Source organism: Gigantopelta aegis, chromosome 10, assembly GCF_016097555.1.
Source record: "Gigantopelta aegis isolate Gae_Host chromosome 10, Gae_host_genome, whole genome shotgun sequence".
In the NCBI taxonomy this organism is placed as follows: domain Eukaryota; kingdom Metazoa; phylum Mollusca; class Gastropoda; order Neomphalida; family Peltospiridae; genus Gigantopelta; species Gigantopelta aegis.
The window spans coordinates 70,690,402-70,717,954 of NC_054708.1; the positions used below are offsets into that span (position 1 = coordinate 70,690,402).

Consider the following 27,553-nt stretch of genomic DNA (forward strand, 5'->3'; position numbering starts at 1 on the left):
ATATATATATGTGAAACATACTTCTTTTTAAAAAAAAGTATTTGATTTTTTTTCCCCAGTTAATTATCTTATTTTTGCAGCCATGCATCAAAACAAGAAATTCTTAAAAATTGATAGTGATTGGTGATGTAACATAAATGGCAAAGTCATGATGGATTGTGTATCAAATGTCGAATAGTTAAAACAAATCAATCCATGCAACTGTGAGATATGAGTGCTAGTCCAACACATTCCTGTAACATTTGTAGTGGTCAATTTTATAGATTATTAAAAAAAATTCTAATATAAAAAAATATTCTATATAAAAGATGCATGTATGTAAATTTAAAAAAAAGTAGCACTGACAAAAACATAGCAACTACTTGTGTATTTTTAACATCCTCTATAAAATCCCATACCTGTGTCTTTTAATTTATTTTAAACATATACTAAAACTAAAGGTTATGCTATATTTGAGCCATGAAAACCTATTTATTTTATTTTATCTTTGACTGACACCACTTTATTGTGCCAAATTTGTCACATGATCAGAACACAAATTACGTCATCTGGAATTTTGTCCTCAGTTGCAGATTTAATTGGTCATAACTGATGATTTTTACTTGCTGGCATTTGTTTACTTTGCAATTCATAATAAAACAGAAACTTTTAATTTTGTTAAAAATATCACTGCTTATAAAAATAACATAAGTGGCTGTGTCATCATTATAATTATTGTCTTGGGTACTAAATAATATTCACCCAGCCTTTATAAAAAGAAACTACAGCTATCGGCTAATGATGTCAAAGCAGTTGTAAGGAAGATAAAAATAAAAGATAAAAATAACATTATTCCACAACATTTAAAAAAATCTTTATTCTATTTCAACTATGTGGAAATCTTTATTAAACAGAATATGTACATGATCAGTTCACTGAAACAATTTATCACCCACAATTCACTCTGTTAAACGACCAAACAAATTTATTTCAATATAGTGCATCTATATTTGTGTGTGTATATCTATATATATCTCTATACAGGCCTTCTAGAATACAGTGGCCCGATGCCCGAGGCCTGTGAATGTTATACTCGGGCCACTTAAAATTGTGTTTACCTGTTCCCGATGGCAAGTAATAAAAAGATACAGAAAAAAATAAAAAAAATAAAAAATCCAAACGATTACTTTCAATTTGTCACCATATTTGTTCAGGTTGGTCAGGTTAATATAAATTCAACCATGACAACAATGTGAAACAGCAAATTAATTAATGTCGACTTTAATCGAACATCGAAAGCGTGGTTGCGGTATTAACAGAACAAAGAGTAAGTTGTTTCTGCCAGTTAAGGACACCTTCGAAGTACTGGCGAAAGACCTTATAACAACAAACGGCCGGTTCTCGAATACTAATCGGCATTTGTATATACGCCTTGCCTCCAGAAGCAAGCTTAGTAATTAAAACAAAAGAGACCGAGGTCTAAAGTTTTGTTATATCAAAGGTGAGCTGTTTTTGGAAAGAGTGAATGAATGCTTTCACTCAAAATATTGCATGTAGTGTACAGGGTAAAACATGTATGTACACATCATTATAACATCTGGTTTTGTGTGCATTATAGTTCTAGCAATTAACATGTGGTGATATTTGGGATAAATGTACATTCAAGATGTCAAATTTTAGTATATTTGCAAAGCGTGGGGAGAAGATTAATTATTATTGCAAAATTTGTAGAAAATTCCCTTCTATTTTGGCACGGCCAAACAAACTCAAAGGGCAAAATGCCATGGTACAAGGAACAAACAATTTTCGTCTACATACCATTACGGCCCACGAAATATCTATGGTCCACAAAGAATGTTTAGTTTTCGATAGAAAAGAAGGGATTTCTGAAACCGTCAAGGAGGACGTTAATTTTCCTGCAACACCAATAGGCGTGCTTGTCAACAAGATGGACAAATCTAAACTGGATAGGAAGGCTAGGTTATGTAATACAGCTTATGTGTTAGCCAAGCATGCCAAACCTCTTTCGGACATGAAATTTCACAGTCGCATTGCCCAAAACTTAGATGTAGACTTAGGGGATAATTATCAAAATGACAATGCGACTAGACTAATCATTGCATCAATTTCGGCAGTCCTCTGATCTAAAATTAAAAAAGAATTATGTCTTCCAACTTTATTTCTCTTTTGGCTGATGGAAGTGCCGACAGAAGTGTAACTGAACAGGAGACAGTATTTGTATGATTTGTAGGACCCGACAGATGACTTGAAACGATGTTCACCGACATAGTTGAACTTGAGCACGCGCATGCTGAAGGTGTGTTTTCGGCAGTGGATAAAGGGTTAGGAAAGTTGGGACTAAGCGCAGATATGGTGACCGACAGTGGGGATAACCGTAGAAAACTACCAGCATTAGTAAGTTTTAATTTTGATGGGGCAAATGTCATGCAGGATCACAAAACTGGTGTTGTCGCTAAATTCAAAGAATTGGCACCGTATGTAATTCCTATACATTGTGTGGCACACAAGTTGGAACTGGCAATTCTTGACGCAGTGAAGGAAATTCCTTATCTCAGCAAATTTGAGGAAAAGATAAAATATATCTTTAATTTAAATTTTATCACTATTCGCCAAAACAACGGCGCGAACTGACACAGATTGCCCACGTAATAGAAGAGGATTTGGCACACTTGCGGTGTGAAGCAGATATGTCACAATTTTAATTATATTCCTATTTCGATCGCTAAATTTGTACGTAACCGCTTTACGCTGTTCGATGTATTAGACTTACAAAACACGATTGTCCGCCATTTCCTTTGTGTGAAGTGTAACACTGTTATCGTGGGAGGTGTTTGTAATCAACATTGAAATTCAAAACGATGTACACCTATGAAATAATATTGCTACTAATACGTTTTTGTTCAGTATTTAAACTGGGTTTGTTAATATCTATGAACATTTGATATCGTAGAATGTACAACACAACAAATTTGCTAGTGAACCATGTTAGAATGTGTATGTCATGTGACTCGGTAAACATGAATGGATGACTTCGCATTTCAACATTGAACAATAGAATAAAAACTTATTCAAGATGTCTTTATAATAAAGCTTACACTTTGTGGTACATGCATGAAACCGTATTTGTGTGGTACGGTGCCAGTGGACAAATTTATGCAGGGACATTGGTTGGTTTCAAGGGGAGTAAAGTCGCGTTGTACTACAAATAGCATTACCCCACCCCTTTGTTACATATCAGATATGCAGATCTTTATTCATACATTAATAGTCTTAATTTTGAGTTTAAGTTAATTAGGAACAAATTTATATTACGAAATAAATATTAACGTAATAATATTTTTTATTATAGGTCCGCTGGCTGGCTAGCAAAAGCAGAGTACTTAAAGCTGTTCATCAAAACTACAAGGCCCTGTGCACTCATGTGGAATATTCAGCTGCTGCTCGATCTGGTATATCCTCAAACAAGGCAAACAACTTCGCCAAAGACATAACGTTCATCAAAACACTGCATATTATGCTGGATGTCTTGCCAATTTTGAAGTCAGAGGTAATGACAGTAACAATACATATTTTGGTTCATACTTTGTACTAATATATATCACATTATTCATAATTATTTTGTTAATTATTATCAATAATAAAGCACCAACAAAAGCATGCCCATAGAAATGACATCTTGACTTTCTTTTTCTTTTTTTGGGGGGTGGGTTGGGTTATAACCCACCTGAAATTTTTTTTTTCAGGTAATCCAAAAAGATGAGCTCCTTATCACAGATGTACCAGCTGAACTTGAAGGCATCGCCTTTCAGCTGGAGGCCCTCAAGATGGATCCGACCATTATGGGGAAAAACATGACAAAATTCTTCAAAATGTATCAGCCCAAGAGCAAGACCTTCTGTGATGTAGCGTTGACAGGGTGCCCAGAATCGTTCAGTTTTACCAACGACACATTCCTAAAGCAGTTGATCGAAGGGATACTGACGTACATTGACAAGAGGTAAAATTAACAGTTATTATAATAAAAAATATGTTGCAACTTGGCAAAAGATAATCATAATATCAATGATAACAAAATACTGCAACTTGTGCATGAAACGTTATAATTTGTTTTAGTTATATAAGTTTATAAATATGTGTATGTAGTTTTAGATGTTTCATCATACAATGTAATAAATAAGTAAATATAATATTGTACTTTTTTCCCCTTCAGATTTGAAGTCTTCCACCAGCCTCCCTTGAGCTACTTTAAGGTGTTCAACTATAAGATCTGGCTGACTGATAGAGCAGTACTAGCTGCATTTGGCAACAAGGACGTCATGTCACTTACCTAACACTACTCAACTGTTTTAGATGAGGAAGACCATCAAGTCATAGCAAGCCAGTTTTAGCTTCTGAAAGCTTGAGTCTGCACCTCAGCAGATAACAACGTACTGAAAATATACAGTCACTTGCTGGAATGCAGACCACCATCCACTGGAGGTGTGCTGAAACTGGTTGATGTTGGTCATGTCACCATCTACAGCTATTTGTGAATGTCTCTTTAGTTGTATGAACTTAATAAAGAAAGAAAGAAATGTTTTATTTAACGACGCACTCAACACATTTTATTTACGGTTATACGGCATCAGACATATGGTTACGGACCACACAGATTTTGAGAGGAAACCCGCTGTTGCCACTTCATAGGCTACTCTTTCCGATTAGCAGCAAGGGATCTTTTATTTGCACTTCCCACAGGCAGGATAGCACAAACCATGGTCTTTGTTGAACCAGTTATGGATCACTGGTCGGTGCAAGTGGTTTACACCTACCCATTGAGCCTTGCGGAGCACTCACTCAGGGTTTGGAGTCGGTATCTGGATTAAAAAAACCATGCCTCGACTGGGATCCGAACCCAGTACCTACCAGCCTGTAGACCAATGGCCTAACCACGACGCCACTGAGGCCGGTGAACTTAATAAAGACAGAAAGACGAATATCTCTTAAAGCCGATGCCCTCCAAAACCTGCTGACAATTATGGCACACGGTCCACCAATTGAAGAGTTCCAACCTCTGGACAGCATTCACCACTGGATGAATAGCTGCTCTGGAACCAGACACACCAGTGGCCACATCATACCCAGGAAGTGCTCAGCAGAGAGCATTCTTGAGGATGTAAATTGATGCAAGAGCATAACTATTAAACATATATTTTTAATTCTGCTGAAAAACAACAACATGACTTTTGAACATATATTTTGAATTGTATGCTGGAAATCAAACGTAACTTTTGTGTTTTGAATATCTTATATTTTTGTCATTATTCTAATGTATTCTGATGTATCACATATATTTAATTATTTACCAATATTATCAATATTATGTTACTCCCATGGCTTTGACATTGGGAATTTTAGCGTCGTTTTACCAAACATTTTCATTTCAAAAACATCTTATTTATAAAAAGTAATGCTATACATGTACTTGTGTTTATTCAAATAAATGTATCTACCGTGCATTACAAAACTTTATTTGGGAGGGAAAGTTTGTCAAGTGAATGAGATTTACTTTCACATTGGGAATTTTTTAATCCTAAATTGAGAATAAAAAACGACATGGCCTCTTGAGAATGTTACCCATTATTGGAGTCTAGAAACATAGGTGATAAAACCCTGTACTAATGAACATTTTATATTTTGAATATTTTAATGTATCACATATTTCATTATTTATTAATATCATAAAGTTAACAGTGCTTTAATTTCATTTGTTGTGTTTTTATTTTTTTTATTTCGTTCGTGTTTAAAAGTTAAGCAAGTGATTTTTACCTATGGCCAGTGAATTTTCAAATCCACTATTGGATTCTAGTCCTGCTCTATATATATATATATATATATATATATATATATATATATATATATATATATATATATATATATATATATATATATATATTTGTGTTAAATTCAAAAGTTGAATCAGTTTATTACATTGTACCAATCTTTTGCCCAATATTGATAGGCAAACTATGGGGTTGGTCTATCCACATGTAATACACAGCGATATAATGTACTCAGGCCATTCAGATTATGAAAATATGCTCAACTTTATTTTTATGTTTAAATTTCAGTCTTGTAATGTATGTGCATGTATAAGTTATTAAGTATGAAAACATCCATGTGCATTAACACTATTATATATCACTCCCACTAGTTTTCAGTCTTCTTAAAGATAGATAAAATACTGAACAAATGATAATCATAATAAAAGTACCCATACAAAATACATGCGTGTCCTTGTCTTACATGTCTATCTTTGGACGATACTGTACAGCAATGACCATGATGGTTTAACCTTATTGCTGATGTCCATGTACAGGTGTTTGGGAATTAAAATGAATCATGTTTTTTCCTTTGGCATCACATTTTGCAAGCAACTGGTCCAGTCTCAACTTGTCATCCCCTGTCAATGCATGCTTATAACCATGCTTTACAGTTGGTAAGAGAGCAAAATGAATCTTGTGTTTTTTCTTTAAAATCAGAATCTTCAAGCAACTGTTTCAGTCTTAATTTGCTGTAAAAGAACAAAATGAATCGTGGTTTTTTCCTTTAATATCATAATCTTCAAGCAACTGTTCCAGTCTCAACTTGCTTTACACTTGGTAACAGAGAAAAATGAATCATGTGGGGTTTTCCTTAGAATAGTGAAACTTGTCTAAACTGGACTCTGAACTAACCGGAATCCTGTCAAAACCGGCCAGGTATCATGGTTCCACATTTTCCAAATTCTAAAAGGTGACCCTCTAAACATTGGATTCAGATAAATATTAGGTCCCTGGCATGATCCGGTTTAGACAGGTTTTACTATATCACATTCTTCAAGAGACTTGTCATCTCCTGACATGCAGATAACCGCGCTTTACAACTGGTTAAAGACAAATGAATTATGTTTTGTTTCCTTCAATATCATATTCTGCAAGAAACAGCTCAATTCATCATTCCCTGTCATTGCAGATAACCACACTTTACAACTGATAAATGACCAAACTGAATCACATGTTTTTTCCTTCAATATCACATTCTGTAAGTAACTGTTCCAGTCTCAACTTCTTATCCCCTGTCAGTGCATGCTGATAACCACGCTTTACAGTCGGTAATAGACCAAGCTTTTTAACTCTGTGATGCAGGGACTGCTGGGTGATATTGAAGACTCTGGCTGCTGCAGACACAGTTAGTAGGCCTTCTTGAACAGCAATAAATGCATTCTGCATTGCAATGGAAGGTCTCTTGCCGTAACGATGGATGGTGATCGGTGAAGTCTGCAGAAACCAGAGGAAGCAATCTCAGCAATACAAGATTATAGTAAATTACAGGTGAATACAAGTCACAAATATGTCTAGAATACAAGTCTTGATTGTTCAATTTACAAGATAGAAATCAAAATCACTTTAAGCAGGTACTGAAAATCAGCATTAGTAAGTTAAGGCAATAACTGCCTGTGATATCCATAAAATGAAGCAGCAACAAGGCAAACTGTGAATGCATCACGGCATAATGAAAACAGCAATAAGTCAGTTTTTATTCAATTGTTTAGTCAACGACTACAGTATCATCCAGTCCAAGCTACAGTTGTCCAAGTCATACTAGAACAACAACTATAGTGAAATAAAACCAAAAATGGGTTAATTAATTTTATTCTGAAATATTATGTTATGATATATCTTACACGTACAAAAAGAATACATTTTCAGACTACATTAGAACAGCTAGCTAGGTTTTCCTGAAGAAAAGGGTAACTCTTACTAACTTAAAGCATTATACCAATAAAAATGTGTTCTAAATGTGCAATGGTGCATAAATAAACCATTTGTTTGTCTGAAGATTTTAAATGATGCAAACTATTTATAAATTAGTCCCTCAATTGTCCCCATAACTACCATAAATAAAAAAAACCCAGCAAGATTTTGTCAAAAATAGGCTAGACCTGTAATAAGAGTTGCAAAATTATTACACATTAATATCAATATGTAGTAACTTGAAACGAAACCATATGAAATATGCTACGGTCCCCTCAAAGCAAAGCACAGTAAAACAATAATAACTTTTCTTTTTACGTTGTGTTTCTTTGATCTGCTACATGGAAGTCCAAACCAGAACTAAACATGTTTAATGTCCAAGCGGCATGTGAGACTGTATGCTTTCTTCAGTACAGAAATGTATTAATTTCTGTATGTCCAACACAAATACTGAAATAGGCAAGATTCTCATACAAAGTTTATTTTCTTTTGCTCATTAAAGATGAAAACACACACACTTTTTTTATGCACTTTCCCACAAACAAAGTTGGTTTAATGACTCCACTTTCCCACAAACAAGACCGTACATACAATAGCCTTCAATATACCAGCCATTGGCCAGTCGCACTGATTGGGACGGGGAAACACCCAATGGGTCCTTCGAGTGGGTTCTTGAAAATGTTGACAATCATAAACAACCCAGTATGTACAAAATGACAATGACACCTTCAACTATTCAAATACAGAAAATAATTCAGCACAGAGTAGTTACATGTAATCTTGTGGATAAGCTATCACTACTGGAACAAAACACATGGTGCTCTCATCATTGTACAACTTACAAGATCTGTAAGCAGCCAGCAGTATCTGAACAGAGCATACAATTTCAAATCTCAAAAGCTTTTCTTTATCCAGCATTTTTTGCAGACTTTGACCATTAAAAAACAATCAAAGTTTCTTCCATAGGTACATTAAATCAATAAACACTCAACATACAAATAAAGACAAGTATGCTTCAATTCTGGATATACATGTAGGGTCCAGATGATCACATTTCAACACAGTAATTAATAATGTTATCAGTATTGTAAGTCGAGTTACAATTTGTAAATACATATATATGGTAGAAAGAACATTGTATTTTGTATATCTAAAATAATTTTATAACATGTTTTTTACAGCTACATTTGGATTTTTTATTTTATTTTAAAACCAAGGAAAAAAACTATATAGCCTATAAGCAATGGTGGGGAATGGTGCCAATCATCAGAATCTAGCAAAACTGGTGATAAAACCTCAATATATATGAGTAACTGAAGCGGTCTTCAAGTTTTAAAAAACATAATCAGTGCAAGGTAAGTATTGAATGACACCCACAGGTACATAAGTGTAGGAAAATGTGTAACCATCAAAACAAATATGAATTTCAATTTGCAAGCAATGAAATACAGGTATCCTTTTCCAATATAGCCCACAGGTATCCTTTTCCAATACACACTACATGTATATTTGCACATTATTGACACATTTTACCATATGTATACTTTTGAGACTAAATTTGTATCAAGTTTATGATAGTGATGATACCCATCTGTAACAATCATGACATTAAAATAATTTGCATGTCCACAAATATACTCAACTATTATGGTATAGTTCAGTACAACTGTCTGCCTTCTACGGATTCCTTCTATTCAAGTTGTACATCACAGGTAAATGTTTCAAGACAAATGTTTCAAGACAGAGCTATATGATGCAAGTTTAAATCTAGTCTTAACTGGCCAATAAAGATTTTTTATTTTGGTTGCCAGCCCCAAGTTTCTTGGCACCAGCTAAAATAAATAAGCTAGACTCAAATTTAAAAAAAAAATATTTGGTGAATGCACTTAAAATTTTAATTTCAGGAAAACAGTTAATTATTTTAGGTGCAAAACTATTCTGTAAAAGATTAGCATGAAACATGAACATGAGCTTCATTTGTTACTTTTAAACTAACCCTCTGACTACTGCAGGCGAGATATTTTCGGCAAGTATTTTCGCTTAACAACAATGGCGGCACGTCGCGATCATTTTCAGGGATCCATAGTTGATTGTGATAGCTAATTTGATAATAAATTTGATTGTTTTACCAAAAACGAAAATCACAAAATATTGCAATTTATATCGTAGTTCTTTTTTTTTTAAATGCTGGTCAGAAAATCACTGTTGTCGGGAATAATGGACATAAATACTGGACAGCTGGCCACAAATGCCTGTAAGTAAACGCGATTTTTTCGATCAATATTAACTGATCTAAAATATCATAAAAATTATAAAAACCCACGAAAATAATACTTACCGATTCATGTATGAACTTTATTTTATGTATTTATAAAACATTTAAGAGAATATATGTCAGTAAAAATTATAAACTTGGACCCACTCAACGTGGTTTTTGTCAAAAATTAATCCAGTAATCTAAAAGTTAAGTAAATATCAATAAACAATATATGACTTATAAAATTAGTGATGCACTGCTGTGAATGCATGTGCACAATTATTTATCTATAGATGTTTGTACTATTTGTATGAATCAATTTGAGTCAATAACATGGTTCAACTAATCAAAAAAGTTTCAACCACTGAGTTTCATGAATGTGTGTGAAAAATTATGTTTCACAATGTTTATTTTGGTCATCAAGTCAAATAATGCTTTAATAATAAATATTGCTTTACCACTCTACAGGTAAGTGGTCATGTGTAAAAATAACCACTGCAGTCAAACACGTACATAATAATTGGTCAACCCAATTCATTGACTTAACACCAGGTTGTAAAATAGTGAAAGAATACAACTTGAATATGCACAAATTACTTGTAAATACAAATTTTTATGATTCTGTTTTCCCTCATTTTATGATAACACTTCATCAGAAGGAAATCCTAATACATAACTGGCATTTACATCCCTTCAAATTAAGTCTTCTCATCAATTTCATTTAAAATCATCTAATGGGTAATGTTACAGAGCTCACTCTGCCCATTGCAAAATTAGCAAAGTGACTATAACATCTGGTATTTGGCTAATGCAAGTTTCTTTAAATTAGCCACTTTTGAATAACTTTCAAGGAAATACTCTAAATGTGGGAAACTTGGCTGAAACAAAATCGTGTCCAGTGTGAGCCCCGATTGCGTTGTCATGCCAACCATGGGCAAGTGCTAGTCCAACAGAACATGATGTAACTAGGCCATACAAATGACTTTGAAGTTTAAGTGTGTGGCAAGGCCAACAAAACATGCACATTTACATGAACAAAAATAACTTTATCTTCAAATTTAAAAGATAAAGTTGTTTTGTTTAACAACACCACAAGAGCACATTGATTTATTAATCAATGGCTAGAGGATGTCAAACATTTGGAAATTCTGACAGTCTTAGAGAGGAAACCCGCTACATTTTTCATTTGTGGTGCACTGACTGGAACGAGAAATAGCCCAATGAGCCACTGATGAAGATCAATCCTAGTCTGACTACACATCAGGTAAGTGCTTTAACACTGGACTGTCTAGCCCCACTAGAATTTAAGAAATTATGCCTTTTTCAACAGTCTTCTGATGTCCAGTTTTCGTTTACTTTACAGACTGGAGTAAAAAAAATATTAGACAGTCGCCAATTAGTGATCGTGCTTTTGTATATTAGACACCTGTGAATTTAGTCACCATGGCAAGTATTTTACTCACATTGTAGAACACAGCACAACTGAAATATTACATTTAGATCAAAGACCAATTTTTTTTTAATAATAATAATTTTGATTGTGCAAAGTAACAGTTGGAACATGACAACTTAGTTCAGTTTGTAAAAGTTTCTGAAATCACAAACTAGAAGCCAATATCTCTAGATACATTAAATCAAATGTTGGTAAATAAGTGTACACTATTTTGTTTATATATGTTAATGTGGTAAACCACGGTAGCCACATGTCTGTTTAAAATGGAAATATCTGCTGCAATTTGCTTTTAATTCAGGAATTTTATATACAGGTACAAAGTATAACAAAGGATTTGTTAAACATAAAGTACATGTAGATCAGGTATCAAACTGTTTTGTTCAATCAAGTAATGAAAATCAGTGAGTACGGTATACATATAAAGGGTCCACAGGAATAACCTGTGATGTCACATTTTTAATAAGGTGATATTTTTTAATTTTAATGTTTACAACTCTGCAACCGTGGAATATTTACGTCTAAGAAGGCATCATTTAGTAACTACTTTTAATGGTCTATCACAATTACAAGTTTTTAATTTAGTTTTTTACACACCTGTTGGTGAAAACATCATTCGTTATTTTTGATGTACATTTCTTAACAATTTCAAGACATACGACGGGCTGCTCCTAGGTGTTGACCAGGTCACCATGCCATATATCCAATGAAAAAACAGCACAACTGAAATCGATTATACTGTGACATATAATTAACCTGATAATCATTTGTGACGCTTAAGTTAGCTATATGCGCACGGACTATAAATAACTTTTAGTAAAAAAATGTTAAAATTTGCCTAGGTTATTCCTGTGGACCCTTCATATACATATATATAAAACATACAATGTAACACCTGACAAATATACACACATAATTAAATGCAAACAATAATATTTATCTTATAACTTATTCATATCCATATTTTGATACATTAAACTGTTTAACATATTTATTACTGTCAATGGATCATTTGTTTACAAACCAACAAGACCTGACAGGTACACCTAAGCATAACGTTTTGGTAAGATTTAATTTAAGTGTGTGACATCAAACTACATTTGTGCCAAATGCGATGCCGACTTTAGAAGTGATTTACTAAATATCAAACTAAAATTTTATTTTGGAAGTGTTATAGGATAAATTTATAGTTTGCTACTCATTAATATGTAAAATATCAATTTCATCTAAATAATCGGTATTTGTCTCGATAAAGTCTCAACAATACCAATTAACACAGATTTAGTTGATATCTTCCATATTATAAAAACACTCATAACAAATTCTGTATTAAATAATATCACATTCATAGAACATTTCTTGCAAACGGAGTTGTAAACAATCAAGGATGGTCATAAATATTATTGATACCAGTAACTACTGTATATCTTCGGCTATAAGTCGAGTCCCTAATTTTAAGCCCTGAAAACGTATTTTTTTATTGACCCGTTTATAAGTCGACCCATGAAAAACTACTTATAAATATTGAAATATTTCTTATTTTCAGCACATGAGAATAATAATATTTGAACAAAAGAAAATTATTTTACAAACTTCGGTTTTCACGTTTTGTACATCGCAATATAATCAGACTATTCCAATCAAACTATCATTATTACATAGCATCAAAACGAAATATTCCCTTAGTAGAGAGTGAAAGCTGTTTGACTGTTACTGTATAGTACTGTACAGATGGTTTTGTGCACAGACAACGACTTTATTTATAAACAATCACTACGATAAAACTGAAAGTATCACGTTTTGCCGCCCATATTTAAATGTAAGGAGGATAACTCTGGAAAGTACACTGGTTTTTGTACCAAATGATGTGTGTCCCTATTGCTCACTGCAGAGATCAGTCTATTTTAAGGGAAAGCTCAGTAATATTCATGAAGTTAATCACCGCCAAAACATTGTTTGAACAACCATTAATGCCAGTGACCAGATTTCAAAATAAACTCAGGCAACAGGTAGTTAGTATTGTTTAAATTTTTACTATTAGTGATGACTGTTAATTTAACTAAGTGGACTGTTGTCTTGGCATGTGAGTGAGATCGTACGCCTTTTCGCATAACCAAAACCGTTCTAATGCCCAAAAAAATAGGTTATAAAAAATAAATGTGTCAAATTAACATATTTGAGTATAAATACATGGCATACTTCAACAATAAAACTTGTAAAATAATCCCCAAAACATCCCCAAAACAGTAATATTTTTTGGTGAAATTTTTTTACCCTCTTATAAGTCGACCCCCCAAGTTGTAAAATAATTTTTGGGTGAAAAAAATTCGACTTATAGGCGAAGATATAAGGTAGTATATATTTGCAAGTATCAAACGAGAACTGTGGAATCAAAAAACTTGCCTTCCATGTAGCTGACAGTTACATTCATAGATATTCATCTCAGTGCACGTTGGGTTTTTTAAATTACAATTAAAACATTTTGTTAAAATTTCAATAAAACTAGTACAATAAATAAAATACTGGTACTGATGCCAATAATTTTGACGTTTATTGTTTACAAAATATCGTAAGCTTATGCAAGATGCTTAAGATACCCTGTGCATTTTTTCGTAATCCTCAAACATGTTATAAAATATGAACTAAGAGTATAGTGTCGCTGTACAAGCCCACCCCGGATTTTTTTCACTTCCACATTTTAACATACTGTGATGTTTACTTCTGGTTTTTAACACGCCAGCACTTGTGCAAGAAAACCATACAAAATGTATTATTGTTTATTATCTTGTACTATATTGTCTGTACTTATATCTATATTTTATTATTTAAAGTTTTTTAAGTGTTGTATTGGAAACTAACAATGTCTCTGGTCCAATTGAACGAGACTACTTTTTTATCTTAATGTCCAATTTTTGTTAGCTTTTAATTTCGCATGAAATTAATTTTCACAAATTTTATTCAAACGCGAAAATAAAGTATTTTACAGTACTGTAAGTACCCCCTTTTAAGCATTGCACTTTCCTTAGAAACATCATGGGATCAACCCTGCTTGTTTTGACAATATAAAATTTCAATATTACAACCACCCATCTGCCAGCATCACAGCCTCATCGTGACCCCTATACGATTTCACGCTGGATCTGCCACTGGTAAGGATTTGTTTGTAAATTTATCAAACATAAATATCTGTATATCCTTGCCTATAAGTTGAATTTTAATAATGAAACTTGGGGGGGGAGCAATTGCTGTTATTGAGATATAAATTGCTGTAGGTCGGGATCATTGCCAATGACACAAAAGTACCATTGTTAAAGCCCCTCAACGATGGCAAAATGTTCATACCTGATGTACATTATTTGCCAGTATATACCATTAGTGCATTCAAAATATGTCCACATACAACAAAATAACCTTTCACTCTTAATTTATTTGCTGCACAAGTCATTTTTTTTTTTTTAAACTCATTGCTTTGGGCAGGCTTTAAATTGCCATCAATGGCTGTTTCACCCACGGCAATTTTGTTTTTAAATTGTCGTGGGAGACAAATTCTTAAAGTTGGGCATAGAATAAAGTTTAAAAAATAACCGTAAAGTCTCACTGATGTGGGACATACATGTAGTTTGAGTTTGTTAGAAATGGAGCTAAATGTAAAACTTTAATACTGAACTAAACATGAAAGTTGTTGCCTACCGACCAAAAAGCATGTACACATTTATCTGCTCTTTTCACTTTGTAAACATCAGACAATGACATATTTTAAAACTGGTTATATGTTAGATTCAAATCTATCCACCAGTTAGTCACAAGAAGTTGCAATTGATAGTTACAAAAATATATCTTCATGTACAAGCAAAATTGTAAACAATACCAATCACCTGTTGCTCATGTTTATTCTAAAATCTGGTCATTGGCATTAATCGTTGTTCAACAAATCTTTTGAATAATAATAATATGTATACACACACCAACAGTGGCTACACGCCCATGATCAGCTTCATGAATATTAATCAGTCTAATAAAAATAGTTTAGCCCAATCTCTATAGACAAACAGCAAGGTATCACATTTGGAGTTATCCTTTCCAATTCAAAAATGGTGGATGCAATCAGCACACTTGATTAGCACTTGATCTGTTGATAAAGTTATTATATGTGGCCTTATAAATTGGTCAATAAAAACAAATATATGTTACAAGTTACAACCAAGAGAGATCATTTTGCTTCAGATTGTAGCATTTTAAAGTTGATTATAAATATGCTAGATCCAAATCTATCCAGCAGTTATTCACAAGAAGTTGCAATTGATACAAAAATATATCTTCATGTACTAAACGTTAAGTACATGTATGTATATTTCAATACTTAACCATGTATATATTGTCCAAATCCTAGACCTGTTTTTAACACCTTGACATTTCATGCTATCAAAGGGTGTTTCTGTTCAATTCAATAAATGCATTGACCATTACTATTGAATGTTTTCAACTCCAGCAAGCAAGAACAACTGAATGTCATCCCAGGTCCAATAAAAAACAAATGTTGTTGCACATATAGATCTATGTATTAGCAGACTTATGCAAGTCAACAACTTACCTGCATTTTCATCCTGAGTATTTACCATGTAAAGGTTGGCACAACATATATAGATAAGCCTAACAGACTTTTAAGTAGTTACATGTATTATCACATGTAGAAAGATACACTGAAACAACGTTTAGTCATTCAGCTAAATCTACATATAATCATTTGCATTTATTTTGGTGAGGTGGGGGCGCAGAATATAGCTCAGTCGGTTAAGCGCTCCCCTGAGGTGCTTGTGACGCAGGATTGAACCACCTCAGTGGATCCATTCAACTGACTTTGTTTTTCTCATTCCAACCAGTGCACCATAACTGGTCAAAGGCTGTGGTATGTGCTTTCCTATATGTGGGAAAGTGCATATAAAAGATCCCCAGCTGCATTAGGAAAAATGTAACAGGTCAGAATCACAAAATGTTTGACATCCAATAGCTGATGATTAATTAATCAATGTGCTCCAGTGGTGTCGTTAAACAAAACATACTTTTATTTTGGTAAACTTGTCACAATGTACAGATATTTTTTTTTTTGGGGGGGGGGGGGGGGGGGGGGGGGTGAGAGAGAGACAATCTTTCACTTAAAAACAAATTAACATAGAAACTGACATACATGCAGTCAAAGGAAGCTCTTGCAAGTTCCACCATTTAACAGCTCCATTGACTATGTACAAGCCAGAAATGCAGTTTCATTTCCATAAGGATGCATAAAAATAAAATTGAAAACTCTATTGAAAAACATGACCACTTCTGTTGTTTTTATAACAGGGCTCTGAAGATGGCAAGAATGAGGTTTTGTTTGTGCATCGCTTATGCAAATGTCATTTTATGTAACCTATTTTTCATTTGTGCATAATAATTTAGACAATTATTTACTTGAATTTAAGTTAACGGATTAAAAAAAAAAAAAAAAAGGAAATGGGTTACCTAAATTCTCACAGGCATGCATAAACAGTTATATTCTGAATAAAATGAAAGCTTTACAACTGTTACTTGTTAATACCAGAAAAAACAAGTGATAGTAACAAAAGATCAATAGTCCTGTCTATAGGTACTTAACATGAAATAAATCAACTGAATTGTTTTGAGGTATAACTTACAATTGTTGCATGCAGATTTGTATTCCACAGAATTAGTAACCATTACCACAGTAGAGACCTCTACCATAAGACCTGTACAATTTTTTTTTTTTTTTTTACTATGAATATGACATTATGAAAATTATTTTGGCATGAAATAGCAGTTCCTGGCTGTCAAAGATTGTAGACATATATTTAGATGATACTAGCATATCCTTTGTGTGTAAATCAGGGCTAGCTCTGGCACTTGCCAATTGCGAATTTTGAAAGCAGTTGGCAAATTTTATTTTAATTTGGCAAAATAATTTCAGGTAATAATTGACATTTTAAAGAAAATATCTGCAATTTTTGAAGTTTTATAGACAATTTTGTGAAGTGTTTTGCTCACCCAGAGCTAGCCCTGCAAATACAAAATAACTGTTCTTAATTTATTGAGGTTTAAGTAATGAGCAGGACAGTTAAAATAGTACACTGGTATGGTACTTTACTGAGGATATTAACAACAGTTCTGGTTACATTATATGTAACCTTTTGATACCTGGAATAGTTGATGGGTTTTTAATTTTATCTTCATATCTGTAAATGCTATTTCCATGTACTAGCTGACCCAGTTTCCCAGAGTGATATTCAATAGTGACTTGTCAAGTCTGCTAATACATACGGAAATACATGCATGTTAATAACCATGTAAATGTAGATACCAACTTACACAAACTGATTACTCATGGTAACATATGCACATATAGGAAGACGACAGATGTTCGCAGAAATTATTATGTTGCACATGCATGTGTTTTGTACACCATCAATGGGATGCCATTGACTATTCACATACTAATATTATTACATGATTGAAATGTATATTGATATATACTAGCGGAAAAAGTTCCTTTGCACCAAATGAATGTATCTGGTCATGAAAATTTCAGAACATAATTGTGTAATCATTCCCTTTGATATTCCACAGATGTTCTGTCAATTGCATATGCTATTCACGCATTATGCCACAGCTTGCCTTTTGCACATTTCAGGTCACATGCTCCAGTTTGATGTAATTTTTCTTATTATTGGACTGCAAAATGATTATGTGGCTTTTCATCACTCAGAAAAACACTTTTGTTGGTATCTGATTGTCATCAAGTTGATATTACGTTTCTCAGAAAATGGACATCTAGTGATTAATATGAAGCTTGAAGTTGGAATGGCACAAAACATTAATGCTAGACACTGTGCTGTTCATTGGTTTTTATTAGAACACTATACATGATACAGTGTCTGCAGAGTTGTTATCAACAATTAGGAGTACTAGAGATCTTCTGTATTTAGGGAACCTGCGTGTGATGTCAGATTGCACCTGTTGTCATCGACGACCCACCAAAAATGGTGTAGACTTCACTTTAGGTTCAGAATACAAGATTGGTCCAGCAAAATTTTAACAAATAAATAATACATGCATGGCAAAAAAACGTATTGATGTATTTTAAAAAATAACTATTACTGAGATTTTAATGACTCACAAGAACTTTTTCGCTAGTATATACAGAGTATGACAAATATTTTGAAAAGTCACTAGCCACAGGGCTAGTGGGTTTGTGAAAACCACTAGCCCACCAAGATAAAGCACTAGCCCAAATTCTTGATCAATTATAACTGGATTTTTATCTAATTTTTGTAAGATTACACATTTACGACTATAACAGTAAAATGAAACAAACACTTAAATTATGTTGTAACTTTCAGTTTTGTCGTGTTGTACGTTTGGTCTTTTGTCAAGTATGATCCATCGTCATTGTCCTGTTTTCGCTTTTGCCCTCCCCCGGGGAAAAATAATATTAAACTCATGGTTGGTATCTAAAACCACTATCAAAATAATTTAATTTAAATGAGGGTACGACAGTGTGATACACGGTAATAGATGGTTCAGTGTATTTGGTAGTGAGTTATACTTTTAGGGCCTACTATTCATGTCGCCAGGAACGGTACTGCCAATTGCTCAAATACAGAGCATTATTCCATGTCAGACCGATAACAAAAGAATAGAACGGCGACATCTAATCCGTTGTTAATTGATGAACAAAAAAGGTATTATCTTGTATCGGCAGCTATGAGACATTATCCAAACGTAATAGGCATGTGCTGTTACCGTTAAAGTAAATAGTTTTTCTGGTTGTCGATAACCATATGTAAGCGAAGTGTTAAATTAGAAAACAATAGGTAAATAAAGCAAACACTGAAATTCAAAGCATGACTGGGGTTTACTTGATTGAGATTAACCTGTCGTCGCGATTGGTGATTTCCAAGTTCTTAGCCTAAAACATAATTATGTGCGAGATTAACTACCACGTGACGTGTCCAACCAATCAAAACACGCATGTCATTATACTTATTTCCTGTGCCAGAAACTTCAAAGGGAAAAGTAAACAATGCATGCTGTAACTGTGACGATGTAGAGATAGCATGTTACTGCAGTTTGCAGACCTAGTTCAAGTGTATTATTATTATATACTGATGGTGTTGTTGATATTATTCTATGACAAACGTCACAATCAAATTTATTAAATGAAATTTCAGCTGAGAGAAAGAAAAAAAACACGATCGAGCGATAAGGAGAGGGGTGTGGGAAACCACTAGACCTGCAGGCTAGTGGTTTTGCGTTTCTCACTAGCCCGAACTTAAAAACCACTAGCCACGGGCGTCGGGCTAGCGGATTTGTCGAACTCTGGTATATATATATATACTTTTGATATGTTAACACAAAAAAGATTTAGCCCATTTATAATGATATAAAATCCTGCAATATCAGTATGTGTGTGTGGGGGGTGTAATTCCATGGACAAAAGAAATCTGCCGATTATAGTACCGTCTCAAAAGAGGTATGTTCATACTTTTAATATAGTATCTTATTGATATATAAAAGTGACAAATTTAGCACAAAATCTCTTATACAGATTATACTCAGGCTGCAATTTCAGCATGATTCTGTGCTTCCTCGAACGCCAGATTTGGGGTCGGAAGCATAAGATTATGAGACAGGTTTCCGAAATATATTATTAAATCATCTTTATGATTCTGAGAGAATCCTATAAAAAATTCCCAAGTTAATCTGTGATACTTATTACAGTACTTTCTAAAAAGAGGTATGTTCATACTTTTTTCTTTTAAGGGGTGGGATTTAACTCAGTCACTGAGTGCTCGCTTGAGTGCGTGCGTTGCAGGATTAAACCACCTTGGTGGATCCATTCAGCTGAGTGGGTTTTTTCTTGTTCCAACAACACACCATAACTGGACAAAGGCCGTGGTATGTGCTTTCCTATCTGACAGAAAGTTCATATAAAAGATACATGGCTTCATTAGGAAAAATGCAACAGGCTTTCTCTGATGATTATGAGTCAGAATTATCAAATGTTTGACATCCAATAGCAAATGATTAATTAATCAATGTGCTCCAGTGGTATCGTTAAACAAAGCAAACTTTTTTGTTTGTTTTAAAACATATTTGAATTAGTTTTTAAAATATAAACATTACAAAAGCTACATGCCAGGATATGGTTGAAAAAAGATCAGTCTCACTTGGATCATTATTTTTATTTTAAAACTAATATGTTCTATAATTTTGTGAAGATAAAATGTACAGAGCACCGATGTAATATGAAAGTTAATAAAATGTTTAAGATTAATGAACGAAGGTAAATAAAATGTACATCCATGAGTAATAAAAAAAACCTAAGAAATATTCATTTTTATTTTTCTCAACTGTAATTTTTTCCATTTAAAAACCAACAAAAACCCTTCGAGTTCTAAAACATGTCTTGTACACAAGAAGGACCTGGGATGACAGACAGAAAATTAAATTCAAATGAAAATTTAAAACAAAAGAGAAGGTATTTACCTGATACTGATCATGTGCCCCATGGCTGCCTTCTGCCATTCTGTATGGGCCCGAGGTGCCCTCTTGTGACGGATAACCTGAACCACTATCACTGCCACCCATAGAGTCTGCACTGTCCAACTCGGACAAGTCAATGTCTACACACGGAATGTCGGGTTCGTCTTTTATTGTCACTGGTAGTGGTAAGCGAATGCTTTCTGAAGCTGGCTGCGAGGAGCTGTGAGATGCTATGCTGTTGTTGGTTTGGTGCTGTAATGAGGAGCTTGTGGTCGGAAGGTGAGTCGTGGACTGAGACTGGGATGAATTGGAAAACGTGGCCTGCATGGCGTCTGTATCCAGCTTACACGTGCCGTGTTGAGATGACGTTTCACTTAACAGTTTGTCATCAGGCACGGAATCACTTCTTCCTGCAAGTCAGAGAAAAAGTTACAAAAAACCCCACGTTCAATTAACGAAGAAAAACACACAAAAATCTGCATATGGCTATAAGTTTTAATTACTACTTTAAAAGGCCTCCGGATTTCATGAGCAATGATCTTCGGTAACATGTTAGCAAAATCATGGAACCAAAAGAATGTTACCCACTATACAACATTTGTACTTGAGACGTTTTCAAAACAGTTCCTGTTGAGTTCTAATAATCACAGGGAACTGAACCAAAAAACATTTTCCATAAAATTTTAAATCCTGAGGCATGCAAAACACACAACTATGAATCAGCTTATTCTTTAACAACACTTTTTACAGAGAATTCACATGTCAAGACAGACTTGTTTATTGTCATAGCTCACTTGGCACTTTGTTGTCGTATTTCGGACAGTATTTTTTACCAGAGTTGTTTGATTTAAATCACTGATTTAAATCACTGCAAAAAAATCATGCATTTTGATTTTTTTAAATTTTTTTTATTATGTTTTCATTTGATTTTTATGATTATTGCTTTTATTTTTATTGATTATTTTGTAAACGTGATTTATCAATCAACTTGCAGTACAAAAAATGAAGTGTTATTTAAAATCAATTGTTACTTACGCTAGATAACTATTTTTACATATATTTATAATTGAATTGCAATTAGATTTCAACACCATGTAGTCTAACAAGTCATACTGATCAGTGACAATTCCCCCAAATCTATGGTTGGGATGATCCTGGGAGATCAACACAATAGAAGGTGTCAAGTGAAGCCACTCTGCTTCAATGTGGTAAATTGGACGAATTTGGGGATGCTCTAGAGCCAGATCTAACAGATGTGACTTGAAGTCACTGACTTCACGTGTCAGATCACCTTATATAGCCATCCTGGCTAAACACCAAGTACTTGAACATTAACTCAATAATCCCCAAAATGCATTTTGTTGCCTCATTTCTAGATGTTCGAGGTATTTCCTTTCAGAATGCAGTGAAGCTTCTAAATCGTGTATTTAATAGGGAGCAAGTATTCAATTAAGAAGCTCCAAATTAAAGTAAAAATAAAAAAAATCAAATAAATCTGATTTAAATTTAAAAAACCAACCCTGATTTTTACTTTGTATTTACTGTATCCTTGAGTAATCGTGAACCTGCCTATTAATGAGAAATGGTTTCTGCGCATGCACATTATAATGTGTGATTGATTTGATGAAATGTTTTACTTCGTTCAATTTATTATCATAATCAACCAACAAATGTTAATACTCATGCCAGTTTCTGCCGAGAAGAGATTAAATACATATCGCCGTCTAATGTTGACATTCTTCAGATACATCCATAAAACAGGCTATTGTTTCTCAGTGATGCGTGACGCGCTGTGTGCTGTGACCAGTTAAGCCTCGGCCACATTCATTTCAGTAATGCCAGAAAATACTAATTAATACTTTAATTTTAACATAACGGCACATTATCAACTACTTAATAATATCACGTTTTTAATGAAACATACAACTTTTTTGTTTAAACTTTATTACCGGAAGTAGTATTTTATACCAAAATATTATGATTAGAACCAAGTGTAAAATTCCGAATTTTCACCTGATTGAAAGCTGAAACTGGCGAAATGTTACAAAATGTACCGATAAATGTTCACTTCGCCAATTTTTATCAAACTTCGCCCCTTTCTTCTAGGAAGGGAGAAGTCACTTCTACTTTTTCAATTCTAGATTTGGGCCCGAAATAGCATTTCTGAAGATTAACAAACTCTTCAGCAGCTGTTAAAGACAGTACTGAACTAAAACCTTTCTGCACTCAGAAAAGACAAAAAGTGCCCACTGTGATCAAATTAGTGAGGTCTAAAGCTTTTCCTATAAAATTTTGTATTAATTGGTTTCCTTTTGACAATACTATATTAATACCCACATATTGCCAGAAAACAAAATGCATTTGACTTTCTTTCTTGATATGACAAGGAAGTACGTCATCAGGGCTTGCTCTGCCACTCGCCAAAGTAACCAATTGCGAATTTTCAGAACAATTAGTGAATTTTATTTTAATTTGGCGAAAACAAATTGTGTAATAATTGATATTTTGTTGAAAAATAGCTATATGTTTTGCATTTTTTAGATAATTTGGCAAAATTTTCTGATCACCCAGAGCTAGCCACATTTCAAAACAGGAACATGCAGTGACTACCATATCCCTGTCAAGAGTCTTACCTCTTTTATTTGAAGGTGGATCGTCTATGACAATAGTTGACAAACTTCGCTTCTGATTTGAACTTTTCATGCCATGAATTCCTACACCATCTCCAAACTGCTGCCCTGACCCACGAAGTGGAGACATATGGGAATTTGTTCCGTACATGTCCTGACTCCACTGTTTCGACATTCTCGAATCTGGCGTGTGATCTTTATAGTTAAACATGGAACTAGAAGAGTTTTGGTTTTGGGATTCAGAAATAAAAGCTTGAGACCGGTTTGAAATTGTCTGTGATCTTGGAGTGATGTTTTCTCTACCACTTGGCTGCTGATACTTCCTGACCGTTTTGAAGGCCTTTGTGCAGTAGCTCTCACTGATCACATTGCCCGAGCTGTTCAACATCTCACTGAGCACGTACCGCTCCTTCTTCACATTGTCTATCTCCAGCGAAAGGTAACCACTAAGCTCTATACTGTCATCAAAGTCGACAAAATCTCGACAAACTTTTTGTAACGCTTCCAAAAATGAAGCAAAGAATTTCACAGAATACTGTTTCTCCATTTTTAGTAGTTATTTAAAAGTTTCTGAAATACAAAAGGTCAGCACACTGTAACATGATTATAGCAATGCATACAATATTACAAAATTGGCAATGTACATGTATGAATATCTATATATTGTATGTATATATGTATGTATGCTGCATGCATGCATAAATAAATAAAAAAAGTTCTGTAAAAATTAAAGTAGAAAATTTCCAAAATTGCTGCAAGGAAAACTAGTAGCACATGTATACAATAGAAAACAGTATACTGTATATGTACCAAAATATGAATATATATCATGTCACACAGTAGAATACACAGAAAGTGTTTGTAATCTAGTTATAATTTCACAAATATTACAAGAAAGAAGAATGCCAGTGGTGCTGATCCGTAGAACATATTGTTTGTAAAAAGATACTCATAATGCAACAAACGGTTTTAAAATAAAGCAGGCCTGCACAAATTGCACGAACGATCGTTTCGTTCGTGCGTCGGTTATGCAAATTTATTTCGCATAACCGATTTACCGTTCGTGCAAAACTTTCTGAATAAAATGTCCTAGAGTCACCGGTTTTCGATCGCTTAAGCGAAATATATGAATAAAATATAAATAAAAAATTATAAGTATTTAATAATTTTTCTCTCGGAACAAAGCAGTGACTTCCGTGTTCGTTTTCGTTCTTGTGGTGACATCAGTGTTCGCACATTCTCGCACTATTGCAATTACAAATGTGAACGATCAGAAACGCGTGTCGATCGAAAACGTGTGACCGTACGATACATCGCGGGTACAAACAACTTGACTGGTTTCCGACGTGTTATTATAATTAAATGTTACGGAAATGGCAGATACCAGTCTAGCTAGAATACTTATATGTGAAGTGTAAGATATTCTCATTGGTTGTTGGATGTCACCGAAGGGAATTCCTTCAAAATGCGGCCAATCAGAAATTGCGATACTTCCATTAATAAACGTTAATCGGTAAACTTCGGCTGATTACGGGAAATTGTCAAATATCACACATGGCGATGAAAAATTTGACTGTATAAGTTTGACGTGTATACTATAAAGGTATATTATTACAGTTCATTTTTACTTCAACATGACAATGGTGTTCTTTATTAAAATTATTTTAAAGTTCTTTTTCATTTTTAAAAAAAACCGGTTATGCAAATCAAAATAGGTTATGCAATTTTTTTTGGCATAACCGATTTTCCGGTTATGCAAATTTTTAATTTGTGCAGGCCTGTAAAGGTAACCTTTTTGTAATGTATTGAAGGGAATATCATACTTAGAAATACCGATCAATTAAACCATTCAAGAAACTGACTGAAGTCTTAATTGTAATATTTGGGGGGGGGGGGTCATGGTCAAAGGTCATGTCGAACTAACTTTTGAATGTCTGCTGCATAATAAAATTTATATATGTCTATTCAAGACTTTTAAAAAAGCATTTGTATTTTTTCCGTACCTCAATTAGTAAAACCGTTAGTCTTTTGAAAATGGGTGGTACCCCTAGATCGAGGTCACAGTTCAACGACCTATATCTTGAAGATTAATTAAGATAGTAGTCTAAAATTTTGGTTCAGAAGTTTCCTCATCTAGTACTATAAATGTACCAAATTTCATAGAAATCTGAGACTAGGGTGTATCCTAAAAGTGATCGATTTGACTCTAAATGCCCCAAAGTTGACATTTAATACGTCATTAAAATTTTCTTTCTCTTTCCAATGAAAAGGTGTTGATCTTTCAAGCCTTAATTCCTTTCACAATGAAAATCTAACTTTTAAAAAGTCATAAATATAATAATTATTATTATTGTATATAATTATTATTATATGATAGAATGCCAGAAATCACATATTATTTGTACTTGAATGTAGAAATTAAAATAGTATGTAGGGCTTTAGACTGCATCAAAGTCGAGGCAATAAACGTTAAGCCCAATATAATCATGCCCAAATTAACTACAAGCCAGCTGACTTCAAAATATTTTACCTCAAAACCACTGAAATGTTAAAAGTTAATTAGATTAAAATTTAAAATAACTTCAAATGCATATCTGAATATTGACAACTCTACAGCAGCTGTTAATGACAGTAATGAACTGAAATGACCTGCATTCAGAACAGACAAAAGTCCCTGTTGTGCCCAATTAAGTAAGGATCACAGCTGTAAGTTGCAATTTGTTTTGTTTTTTATACATAAGCCCTCTACATCCTGACGTCATGGGGATACCATTATCGCTTTTTAATAAATTTTAAAGAGTGCTATCTGGGGGTGTACTCACGGGGTATAGACCTCATAGAGTTGAAAATGACCATAAAATATGTCAGGTAGTATCCAGGAACATAATAAAAGTGCTAAGATGTCGAAAATGGTGTTTTATAAGGCATAAGCTGCTATTTTCGAAACTGATCCGGAACTGGACAAAGTGATTAGCAACTGGCATAAGTATGCCAAATCACACAACACTGTTTTTGATGTCAAATGTTTACCTAAATTTAAATTTTATATCATGGTTTATTTATATGGTTGTCTTTATTAGGAAGCATTTTTTTTAAAAGTCATGTGTGCATGCTGACAGAATTCACAATTTTTTCTTAAGTGATCAAGGATATTACCTGCAATTGTAAACCCTGTCACTGCTCAAGCTAATTTTTTATTAAAAAAATATAGTATATTTTCCTGGGGAGTATGAATAAAGTCCCCCCCCCCCCCCAACCTATATACTTCATTCGACAGTCAAGACCACCACACCACACCACCCACCCCCTCTAAAATTCCTGCTAATGTGCCTACTAACAGAAATAAATACTGTATTGTTTAAACAAGGTTACACATCACATTTGACCCGAGGCAAGTCTATTATTAAAATGGCGTTCCTACTGGGAAAAAAGAAATTGGTTTTCAAAACAACAAAATATGTGTAAAACTCTGCAAACACATCACATCTTACCGAATATACTAGTAGCACTACTATGCAAAAACTAAATAATCACATCAATGCAAATAAATTCCGTATTTTCTCTCAATAATAAAGTTTCACCGGACAAAAGAAAACCATCTTTTCTTTTAGGAGCACACTGGAGTTGTCTACCCTGAAATAATGGTTACATGTCATATCAACCACGATGTTTTTCGTCCCTGGTCATTTCGTCATTTCGTCTACGGTACCTTTTCGTCCATTGGTCTTCGTCCACTGTTTTTTTGGAGATTTTTTTTTGGGGGGGGGGGGGGGGGGTGTTTCTTTTTGTTTTTTCTATTTTTTAATTTATTGCTACTTAAGTTCAAATCTTTAGAAGTAACAGTATTTGCATTATAGTTAACAAATATTTACACCACACGATAGATGAAAACATTCTGTTTAAT

The 27,553-nt window shown here is 33.7% G+C and overlaps 1 protein-coding gene across 17 annotated transcripts in view; it reads right to left on the reverse strand.

The window, feature by feature from the left end:
• The window catches only part of LOC121383526, a 91,721-nt gene extending 64,443 nt beyond the window's left edge, over positions 1–27,278 (reverse strand). For 16 of the 17 annotated variants that reach the window (XR_005959304.1, XM_041513601.1, XM_041513598.1 and 13 more), the window contains exons 1-3: positions 27,141–27,278; positions 23,653–24,219; positions 21,023–21,429 (exon numbers count right to left, since the gene is read on the reverse strand). Coding sequence is in view for 15 of the 17 variants with exons in the window: in XM_041513601.1 (XP_041369535.1) it covers positions 21,023–21,429; positions 23,653–24,196 (951 nt within the window). In the remaining 2 variants the exon portion in view is untranslated. Of the gene's footprint in view, positions 1–4,083; positions 4,554–6,285; positions 7,299–21,022; positions 21,430–23,652; positions 24,220–27,140 lie in introns of those variants that run through there. The other variant, XR_005959303.1, reaches the window with a different exon arrangement.
• Positions 27,279–27,553: the final 275 nt, after the last annotated feature.